Below are 12,054 nucleotides of genomic sequence, written 5' to 3' on the forward strand. Positions count from 1 at the left end.
CTGCACACGCAACGAAGAGTAGCCCCCGCTCACTGCAACTAGAGAAAGCCCGCGTACAGCAACGAAGACCCAACACAGCCAAAATAAAAATAATCAAAAAAACAAAAAAAACCCCACCTGTCTTGATTATGTGATTACCACAATTTCATAACTAAAATGACATTAAGAAAAGAATATTAATAATAGAGTGGACATTTCTAAACTCAAGCTATAAAAACAAATCTTTTATAGAGAAAATTTGAACAGTGTGGCAAGTAGGGGAAGATGCTTTGTGGTTTAGGAAAGCAGAAAGGAACTTAAACATACTTCCCAAATCCTCTGAAGTAGACCACTGTCCACTCTGCCTGAAGTAAAGTACAAGTTAGTAAAGCACAAAGAATTCAAACCTTCACAAATATGGTGAACTCTTCCACTTTCTCATTGGCTAGCAGCAGTTTCTTCTGTGCACCTTCTAGGGCCTGCTCACTTTGCATTGCTAATCCTTGAAGATGCTTAGATGCTGCTGTTTCAATTTCTGCCATAGCAGATTCAGTCTCATTTATTTTTGATATGAGGAAAGTAAGCTTGAGATCCTGCAAAAGACCAGTAATCATAGAATTAAAAAATATTTCTTAAACAGATTTGGATGTTAGTTAGAGATGTCAAATAAGGAAAGGGTTTCATTATTCTCTCTGTATCTTGTATTCATTTTTATTTGAGTAAAATTGATGGTTGTTTTTGTTTATTTTCAATGAATATCCTGCACACATATTATCATATATTTATCATCAAATAAAGTTTATGCTTTTTAAAAATTATAAATCATTAAAGACATGGAAGCCATTTTAGACCGAAAGATTTCATATGTCAAATGGAAGTATTTAATTAGCTTATAAGTTTAGGTGGACTTAAAAATTTATATCCACTTATATAAATGCCAGTTCTTAACAACAGTTTTCATTTATTAGAAATTATCAAGACAAGTAAATCTGTCTCTCTAATACAGCACTACCTTTAATAGTAAACAAATTCTTAGTGTTTTATGTAGAGATATAAATGTTCTTTGCAGCTATCTGAAACATTTAAATAGCTCATAGTAGTTTTGGGGAGAAAAAAAGGACAACTTTAAAAATGAAAAAGACATTGTTATGGTCCACCTCCAGGCTAAAATGTCCTAAAACCATACCTTTTTTTCTAACTCCTCTTTAGTTCTCTGATACATCTGTTCATACTGTGACTTCTCTTTTACGGCGACACTAAGTCTTTGCTTTAGTGAATTGATTGATACCTTCTTGTTGGAACACTCTTCAGTTAATGTCTTCACCTACAATAGAAGCATGAAGGTAATTATTATTGGTAAAGGCATTCTAGTTCCGTACTGTATTTGTTTCAAACGGAAACCAAATGAATACATGAATAAGTCTAGTTTATTTTCTCATAAATGATATCAAATTCAAGTATAAGATTTGTAGAACTCATACTGTGAATGAGACTAACAATCCTTAAATCAATAGCAAAACCCCAAAATTGCACAAAAAAGCATGAATATTGGTATGTGTAGCCTTCTATCTAATAATATAAAATTAATTTAAACTATATTTCCTTTAATTACTAACCTAAACTTCCTTAAGTAGGAGATGGTTGGTTTTGATTCTTAAATAAGCCAAGTCATGGATAATTTTCATTTGCATTCTCCAGTAAAAGTATAACATGTACTTTTTAGGATAAAATTAAATAAGTAATACAACATATTTATTATACATTTCAAAGAAGAGCCGAAGAAAATAGTTTTTCTTTTTCACTTTAAAGCTATTAAAGATAAATGATTACTTACACCAACATTGTAAGACTACCTTAAATGATTACTGAAGTTTAAAAAATGAACAAAATTTTAAGAATAGCGTTGAAGAAACCTCTACGAAGTAATTATAATTCATGTGGGTCTGTGGAAGAGAAAGAGAAAGAAAATCTGTATGCATGTGTCTTGCTCATGTAAAATTTTCTCTCTTAAATCCATCTGAGCATTACTTACATTTTTATCTCCAACAAGGAAAGTAAGGGAAACGCTCTCTCTGGAGTGGATGACATTTAGTGAATGCCAAAGCACAAGCTGTTTTATGATTTGTTTTATGATTTGTGTAAATAGCAGCTTTAAAATTTTTTAAGCAAAAAAATATCTCTTTGTCAGCAAATCACTGATTTCTACTTTGGGATCAGATATTATACAACTATTTTAAATATGACTCTTTTCCTAAGTACACTGAATTAAATGTATATAAGGAAAAAGTACACTTTAAAAAAAACCGCGGTGAGTACACTTTTTAAAGAACTGATAGTCATTGACTATAATATTTTTCATTTAAAATATATGCTTAATTCTATCATTATAAATAATAGCTTTAAATAAAAGAAAATGCTGAATAAAATGGAATTATGTATCCCAGAAATATTAAAGATTTGAAAAATTAAACTTGATTATCTTCTCATGGTATGTTTACAAATATAAAAAGAATGAATGACTATATTATGTGTGACGGTTTGGAGTCTTGAATTTTAAAACAAATAATGTACTTTCAGAACAAATGATGTAATTATGTAACAATACACATTTTATGAATATTTGCTATACCTTTTATTAAGATTGAATATTTGAGTTAAAGTAAATACAAGGGGAAGTGATTTTTTTCAGTGTCAGTGAACATAAAAATTGATACCTTTTTTTCAAGATTTTCTAGCATTTCATTAATACTCTCATGACTTTCCAAATTTACTTTCTGTCGAAATTTCAAGTCCTCTATCAAATGTCTTTTCATGGTTATATCTCTCCCCATTCGAGACATCCTTGAAAGGGAAAAAAAGACACTTTATCAAGAGTGATAGAAAATACTTCAACAGTGATGATATCTTACATATTATCCAATGTTATACCTACTGTTAATTTTTAAATGCTATCTGATATTAGTGAAGTTGCAAATTAATAAAATAACTGCATGGCATAAAATATTGCTCTATTAATAATTTGAGTAAAATATTAAAATCTATAATCCAGTTGTGACTTGGTAATTACAGTATTTTATACATATATATATACATTAAAACATTTAAAAAGAACTGAGAAAAATTAATAAAATTTATGAAAACTTAAAATTATTATATTTATGTTCCATTCTTGCATTCTAAGAAAAATATAAAACAATATTTAGAGATTATCAAAAAGCATAACACCGATAAGAATTCTATACTCTAGTAAACAAATATAAAATTTGATAATATTATACATTTATTATACATTTCAAAGAATAGCCAAAGAAAATAGTTTTTCTTTTTCACTTTAAAGCTATTTAAATTGTTTTGTTTTGTTTTGCGATATGCGGGCCTCTCACTGTTGTGGCCTCTCCCGTTGCAGAGCACAGGCTCTGGACGCGCAGGCTCAGCGGCCATGGCTCACGGGCCCAGCCGCTCCGTGGCATGTGGGATCTTCCCGGACCGGGGCACGAACCCATGTCCCCTGCATCGGCAGGTGGACTCTCAACCACTGCGCCACCAGGGAAGCCCTAAAGCTATTTAAATTTAATATCATATGAGATTGAACTGATATATCAGTTTAGCTTAAATTGATAATGCTAAGTATAAAATGATAGATGCAGTAACAACTACTACAATTACTACTATAAAAAGAACAACAGCTAATATTTATTGAGTGTTTACTATGTGCCAGTCACTGTTATAAGTGCTTTACATAAGTAAAGCACTTATAAATACTAACTCATTTAATTCTAAGAACTTTATGAGTTAATTCTATTAAATTGTGTCCCAGAGCCAGCAGATAAAGAAGCTATGATTCATAGAATGTTTCTCTAAAGTCCTCACTGGTAAACAGTAAGCAAGACTAACTCAATCCATAAATAAGCTTCAAGATAGTCTGTTTAAAAAAATTAACCAATCTTTTTGTCTAATAGTTTTATTGGTTAAGATTTTAAGTGATCTTCACTTATAACGTGGTATACATGTATGTACATGAGGTATATGTATCTCAAATTATGAATGATTAGAATTCTTTCTAAACATGTTACAACTTCTAAGCTCTAGTATATCTATAAAAGATATAGAAAGGAAATAATTTTGATTCTGTGAGATAGAACATTTTAAACTCCTTTTTAGTATAAATACACAAAGTATTATAATATTTCATAACCCTCCAGTTATTTTAAACACAAACAAAACTTACATTTTTTTCCACCTTTGCTTTATAAGCTTAGGCATTAAATCCAATATAAAGATCAACCTATACATATATTTTTAGTCAAATAATTACTACATTCTAAAGTTTTCTGTTCATAGTCTTTCAGCCATTAATTGATATTTATTCAGAATTAAATGTGTTTAAGATGGAAAATCTAACTTTAAACATTCTTACTCTAATTAAAAAATAGTGACTATCTTGCCATAAACCATGATATATGTAATATTCTTTAAACTTTCATCTTGTGTAGGCTTAAAAACGAACTAAGAAAGGCAAACAACACGTTGGTATTGTTTCTTGGTGTGCAATGTTTAATAGAGTTAGCCGCCACTAGGTGACACCAAATACAATGGATAAAAATATAAAGCACATACTTTTCATGCATTTCCTTTATGTGTTCTTCTTTTGCTAGGAGTTCACATTTCAGAGACTTCAAGTTTGATGATTGTTTAGTGAGTTCATTAGTTGCATTCTAGATTAAAAATACACATAAATTCAAATATGTCTTTCAATCTTGTTCTAAAGCAGCAAAAATATAAATGCCATTTTCATGAATATAATAAAATTGCAAGAATTATGGTTATAATTAAAATGAACATCTAAACATTTTAAAATGCTTCATTTTGTATGTTCTAACAGAAATAACATGGCACGCTAAAATTTTTATATAACATGCCAAAATCATAGAGGAACATACTCACATAATAATTGCAAAGAGTATATACCCAAAATACATTTACGGGAAATATGGATATGTAAAATGTAAAAGTGTACGTGATTAATTATTTTTATGGTTTAGTAAGATCACTTAAAACTAATTCTGGATTTACTAATAACCTGTAACAGACTAAATATAGTCACAAAGCTTTGCTGCACCTCCCATCAAGAGGTGTAATCCATCTCCCAACCCTTTGAATCTGGCCTGGCCTGCGATTTGCTTTGACCAAAAGTTTGTGGCATATGACACTGTGCAAATATCAGATCTAGGCCCTAAATCCTTCTAGCCTGCCTCTTTGCCCTCTTGGAATGCTGCTCTGGGATCACCTTCCAACAAATATAGAGGAAAGGCCATTTGGGAGAGTACTGAGGTACCCCAGATGACAGCCAGCAGACCAATTGCCAGCCTTTGAGTGAGGCTCTCTTGGAACTTCCAGCCCAGGTAAATCCTTGGTTTAGAAGAATGCAGGCATATGAGGGGACCCAGCAGACAGCAGCAAAAGAACTACCTAGTGAACTCACTGGATCATAAGAAGTAATAAATTGCCACTGTTTTAAGCTGCTACCTTTTAGGATAATGTTAGATAGTAAAAGTTAACTAATAAAGAACCTTATGAATACTGAATACTTCCTTACTTGAACTTATAAACAATATTAATTATTAAAGTATTTATACATAATTATTAGTTTTTCAAAGCAGGACACCTTTGTGCTATTTGTTGCCTGTGTGGCCTAGGAGCCAGAAGTAGCAGCTAGAGTGTTAGGGACACCTAACTTTCAATTTTGATTCAAGTTCCAAGAAAACATGTACTCTGAGATATTATTTAGTGATTTGATATTTTGTTTTTTCTACCTGTAAGATAGCATTGACATACATTAATTCATTTGTTAAATTTAAAAAGTATTAAATAATATAAATAGAATAAAATATAACTTTAAAAATATTTGTAGTAGTTATTTTGCTAATTTTTCTAATAACTATAGTCAATTGTTTCTATGAGAACTATTTCCAGGTTTGACTAACTTATTCTAAAAAATATAAATCTGAAAAGATGAAACCATTAACCACACAATGTAAATGTGAGTCAAACTCATCAGACAGACTTTAAATAACTCATTAGTATGGCATATATAAATTTTAAATTTCCATTAAATATTATATTAATTTTCTTAAAAACCCAAGGCTACCTCAACTTGGCAACTGTATTGAATGCTAAAAGTTTTGATTAAATTTCGTGTTATACAATCTAAATTTCCATCATGTTTTACATGTTTACAGTGACATATGGTGTCTTATTTCTAGCATTGCCAGAGTAAGATGTTCCACACTAGTAAATTTACCAAAAAATTGAAGCTTTTGCTTTAATCATTAAACTTAAATTCTTTCCGGAATGATTGTTCATTCATTTAGAAATGACAATCCACAATTACATTAAGCAATAGTGATACTTTAATATAATGATATTATATTATAAATATTATCACTATATTAATTGTTATATTACTGTATCTAATTTATTATCACTGTATCATTATATAATGATGCCTTTAAGAACTATTATGATATAAATGGCTACTCAGCCCTACTCTGAATGGTCCCAGGCTGCTGTTTTTCTAATTTTGTATTTTTACCTTAGCATTTTTATATTTTTTTCTGTCAATCTGTTGATCATAATTTCTTGATTCTCTCAATATTCCTGTCTAAAAACAAGCATCCTGGCCCTTAATATACATACTTCTAATTTGCTGCTTTTGAGGTGTTTTCTGCTAAAAAGTTAAACAAATAAACTCATTACAGCTGTATTTAAAATAAAAGACAAAAGGCAGTAAATGAAGCCTGACAATATCTTCAACAGAATAAATTAAGTGGATTTTAAGATAGCTGTTTGATTCTTTTATGTTTTTAGACTTAAGCCTGTTATTTTAGGTGGCTGAAAAATGCTGTAATTCTGACTTCTGGATAATTGAGGGATTACAGAATTATAATAAATAAAACAATGCCAGCTTGATAAACACTTTTGCCAGACTCTCTAAACCTCACAGTTATTTTGTTTAATCCTCAAAAATCCTTTTGAAGAGGGTAGAAAGGTATTCCTGCTCTAGACCTCTGGAGAAGCTAAGTAATTTCCTCAGTCAGGTCCCACAAGAAGTTACTGGACAAAAAATGATCAAAACCCAGGTCCTCTGACCCTTTTCCATTTCCTACAACATAATACTTATCTGCAGCATGACAAAATCTGGAGTAAAACACATATTTCGAAGATGTCATAATGGTAATAATCTATCTTGGTTAGAGCTTTCCTGTTTAAGTTTATTAAACACTTAAAAAATTTTTCATAGCAAAATGAGTAAAAGCATGGATGCTGGAGCCCTATGGATTGAGTTCTAATCTCAGCTCTATCTCTTAGTAGCTGTGTGACCTTGGACAATTAACGTACTCAGTTTGCTTAACTGTAAAATAGATATAATAACAGAATTTATCTCATAAGTTTGAAACGAGTATTTAATGAGTTAACATTTTTAAAAGACTTAGAACTAGACTGGCAATAGATTATATATAAATTAACAGTAGTTTAAAAACTATTATTCTTCATTATTAACTTACTGAAAAACTGGAAGAGAACATGGTATATACCAAAAGGTATCCTTTCAACAATCAGGAGGTCAAAAAAAATCACAAATATAAGTTGGAGTACTACTCAATCCAGATTGTATAAAGAACTACAAATTAAACTAAATATAAATAACTGATGTATATATCATTCACTGGAAGGAATTTATATGTCACTAAATATTTTATTATCTATCTATATAAAGTTGGGTTCCTTGAGGAAACATGTCTAATATGGGTAAAAATGAAGACACAGAAATGCACATGAGCACTCTAATTTCTGAATGAACCATGTACATCTCAGAAGTACACCTAAGAATTTACATAGAAAAGTCTAATATTAATTGGATAAAATAAAAAAGATGGATGTAGACCTTTAAGAGATTCAAATGTAACCATTTTTGTTTTACTAGGCATAGAAAACATCAAGTAGAAAATAAGCTATTTCTTGGAAATTTATTATGTTAGCAATCTGATATCTGTTATAGGCTGAATTGTGTCCTGGCAAAATTCATATGCTTAAGTCCTAACCTCCCCTTCCAGTACTTCAAAATGTATTTGGATAGGGCTTTTAAGGAGGTAATCAAAGTAAAATGAGGTCACATGGGTGGGCCTTAATCTAACATGACTGGTGTCCTTATAAGAGGAGCAATTAGGACACAGACCTCATAGACTGAGCAGTGACCATGTGAAGACACAGCAAGAAGGCGGCCATCCACAGGCCAAGGTAAGAGGCCTTGGAAGAAATCAAACAGGTCGATACTTTGATCTTGGACTTCTAGACCCCAGAACTATGGGAAAATAAATTTCTACTATTCAAGCCAGCCACTCGGTGGTATTTTTTATTTTTTTTGTGGTACGCGGGCCTCTCACTGTTGTGGTCTCTCCCGTTTGCGGAGCACAGGCTCCAGACGCGCAGGCTCAGCGGCCATGGCTCACGGGTCCAGCTGCTCCGCGGCATGTGGGATCTTCCCGGACTGGGGCACGAACCCGTGTCCCCTGCATCGGCAGGCGGACTCTCAACCACCGCGCCACCAGGGAAGCCCTCGGTGGTATTTTGTTATGGCAGCCCTAGCCACCTAATACAATGTCAAAACAGAAATTTGCAGTATCAAGAGTATTATTTACTTAAAAGTACCTAGTCATCCAGAATATTTCCATATTAAAGCATGAAATAAGACAAAAGTAAAGATTTACCCTTTTTGTCCCTATGCAGCCTGGTCAGTGTTCCAGGACTCCAGGTTAGATATGGACAATGTCACTTCAAACTTACATCAAGCATGATGTAAATTGCTTTAGGCATTCTCATTAGTCTTACCTTTGTAACTCACATATTCCTTCAAAGTGAGAGAGATTTATATATGGGTAAAAACTTATGCCTTGGTAAACCATGATGCAAGAAGCTTACAGATATCAGATATGGGCCTATTATTACCAAAAATTGTTAGAGTATTAGTAGTAAGTAAAACGAAATAAATAAAATAAAAATCAACTTAAAACTATTAACAATTTAAAAAATTTAGAAGTCAGATCAGACATTACTGGATTTAACATTCTATTTTATCTTGGTGAAAACAAAAGTTGTATTAGGCACATGAAGACTTAAATATAAGAAGAATCACCGAACTGTGAATAAAAGTATCTGTAGTAGATAAGATCAAAGAAGACGGCAATGATTTTATCCTCCATATAAAACCTAAACACTGAAATGTTCAATTTATACATTTTACTCCATTTTATCAGACAGAAACATATCTTAAGAGAAGATATAAAGTTCCAAGCTTGCACGACTATTTTTTCTCATTTCTATTATGTAAGGTATTTAAACTTATAAAATGTAGTTGTTGAGGCAAGTTCTGCATATAAAAACTCTCTGAAGAAAATGGTATTTAAGGAGCATCTAAATTAATACCAACTGGTATATCTGATTATTAATAACAAAGCAAAATATTTTCAAGCAATAGTATACAAACTTACTTAAAACTTTATCCTAGTTTAACCTACTAGTTATCCTTCATTTAAAGATGTTATTATTAGAAAGAGCACACATATAATATTTTGGATTGAAAAGAACTGAGTCTAGGGCTTCCCTGGTGGCGCAGTGGTTGAGAGTCCGCCTGCCGATGCAGGGGATGCGGGTTCGTGCCCCGGTCTGGGAAGATCCCACATGCCGCGGAGCGGCTGGGCCCGTGAGCCACGGCTGCTGAGCCTGCGCGTCCGGAGCCTGTGCTCCGCAACGGGAGAGGCCACAGCAATGAGGCCCGCGTACCACAGGAAAAAACAAAAACAAACAAACAAAAAAAGAACTGAGTCTATTTGACAATTCTATACCCTAATACCCTCCTTAACAGTCATGTTTATTACATTTCTAGTGTATTCTGTGCATTTTCAACCAGAATTTTCTTTCTAGTAACTCTCATTATAGCTATGGTCCCATATACACTGTCCTTTTAGCTTCCAGCTAGCAATCCCCACTGAAGAAAATAATTAATATGTGAGGAATAAATGAGCTTGTTTTAAGAAGTACGAAAGTGAACTTTCCGATTAGAACTCACAAATCCCATTTTTTACAAGATAATTCTCTTTAACCTAAGGCCAGCCTTACTTTTAAGTTGTTGACAGTCTCACCTGGACTTAGACACAATTCTTTATAAGCAAAAGGAACACTGGTCTTTATTCTCACTCTCAGGTTTAACTTGATTAAACCAACTCACCTTTGCTCTGTGCTTCTTCTCCTTTCCCCTAATTCCCTCCTCCTTCCCCATCTCCAACAAAGAACCACCAAGTTAAAACAGCAGCAAAATGTGTAAAGGAAAGCAATTCTATTTATGTTGATACATTATTATGTTCAAAAAGAATTCTGTTCAGTGGCAGGCAGAGAGGAGTTGAATAGTGGAATAGAATGATAATGGCCAGTTTCCATCGTCTCCTAAGTTAGGATTTCATGGTGTCTTGCTATTTTTTCAGAGAATAGTATTATAAGTTACCAGATAAGAATCTACCAGGCTAAAATAGAAAGATGAGATTGAATGTAGTATTAATAATTTAGGGATTATTTATACCATAATTTACCTTTATTAGTAGAATTAAATTAGAATTGATAGAAACATGTCTTTAAGGATTCAGTAACTTAATAAATGTTTTCATCTTTAATAAGATTTATAATCACCTTTAGTTTACACTTCAATTGCTTCATTTCCAAATCCATGCTACTTGAAGGGGCAAGTGATGTAACTTGTATCCGTGGAACTGTTACCTGGGCAACTTCTTCAGCCAAACTTGTGATTTCAGATGAAGACTCCAATTTCTTTAGTAAATCTTCTTTTTCTTTCTGAAGCTCAGCCAAATCCAAATTTAGCCTCTTTTTAAAGAAAATAAATATAAATTTATTATAAAAGTAATTACATTTAACCTAACAATTATCAGCATCAAATTGTACAGGTAGGAAAATGCTAAAGAAAAAAGTGACACTGATTACAAAAATAGTTATTATAAAAACTACAAAAATTCTAACTTTCACTAGTTTTTGCTTAAGGTTGGAGGGCTTGTAAAGGTTAAAACAAAATAGACCAGCTGTACTCAATATCTTTTGGTTGGCTGGTCTTTACTCATGATGTGTTATTTCTTTGCCTTCATATAAACATGGGTGTGCCAGAGATTCACATATTTGATAACCTTGATTTCAGGGCTGCTGTACTTAACTGGTAAAAGCCAAGCTGGAGCAGGACAGGATAACAGATGTTAGTTGTTTATTCCACTGGGTAGGTCTTACTACCCTATATAGCAGCCAAAATGCTTCTCATTTAGCAACAGAAATGTTAAGTCCAATTAGCAGAAGAGGCTTATTAGAGATTTAGTTCAAATAAATAGCATACAAACACATTCACTCAGTTTTATGCACTTGATTGATAGTTGACAAGTCCTCTTTGTAATGTTGAGGTAGATTGCACTAAACTCCTTACATTTAAATTTTTAATAACATGAACATTTTACTAAATGGCATACTGGTAATGCTTTTATGAAACTGTAAAAGAAACCGCCTTAATGTTAGCCCCTTTCATTCACCCATCTGTAGTCAGCAGAATGCCACCAAGCTATAATGGCATAACAACTTAGAGATCCTTAAGAGGATAACTGCACTATTACTTTATTATTCCAAAGAAGCTTATAATAATGGTAGTTTAACATAAGGACCAATTATACAAAATGGTACTGAAGTCTCTCAGAGGGGGAAAAAATTCTTTCTTTGTTAAGAATTCTAATTAAAACAGTAAAAGATGTGGCTAACATGTATAGTCATATATATATGGGACATAAGTTACTTAATTATTAACACTATGTTTAAACACAATTTCTAAAAAGTATATCAATAAATCTGTAATTACATATATATTTGTGTATACATGTGTATATTGTTAAATATGAATATTTTAGATCATGAATTCAAAACTAGGGCTTGATATATTTGAGATTAAATGTTTTGGTGAAATAACAAGTATGTTTC

The 12,054-nt window shown here is 32.1% G+C and overlaps 1 protein-coding gene across 1 annotated transcript in view; it reads right to left on the minus strand.

Annotated features, from left to right (window-relative positions):
* CNTLN (centlein) overlaps positions 1 to 12,054 on the minus strand; it is a gene marked incomplete at both ends in the record, with an annotated part of 349,797 nt that overhangs the window by 48,940 nt on the left and 288,803 nt on the right. The window contains 5 exons of the mRNA XM_079706500.1: positions 387 to 572; positions 1,166 to 1,303; positions 2,694 to 2,820; positions 4,597 to 4,694; positions 10,720 to 10,911. Of these exons, the coding sequence (XP_079562626.1) occupies positions 387 to 572; positions 1,166 to 1,303; positions 2,694 to 2,820; positions 4,597 to 4,694; positions 10,720 to 10,911 (741 nt within the window). The remainder of the gene's footprint in view (positions 1 to 386; positions 573 to 1,165; positions 1,304 to 2,693; positions 2,821 to 4,596; positions 4,695 to 10,719; positions 10,912 to 12,054) is intronic.

This window comes from Hyperoodon ampullatus (assembly GCF_949752795.1).
Source record: "Hyperoodon ampullatus genome assembly, chromosome: 6".
NCBI lineage: Eukaryota > Metazoa > Chordata > Mammalia > Artiodactyla > Ziphiidae > Hyperoodon > Hyperoodon ampullatus.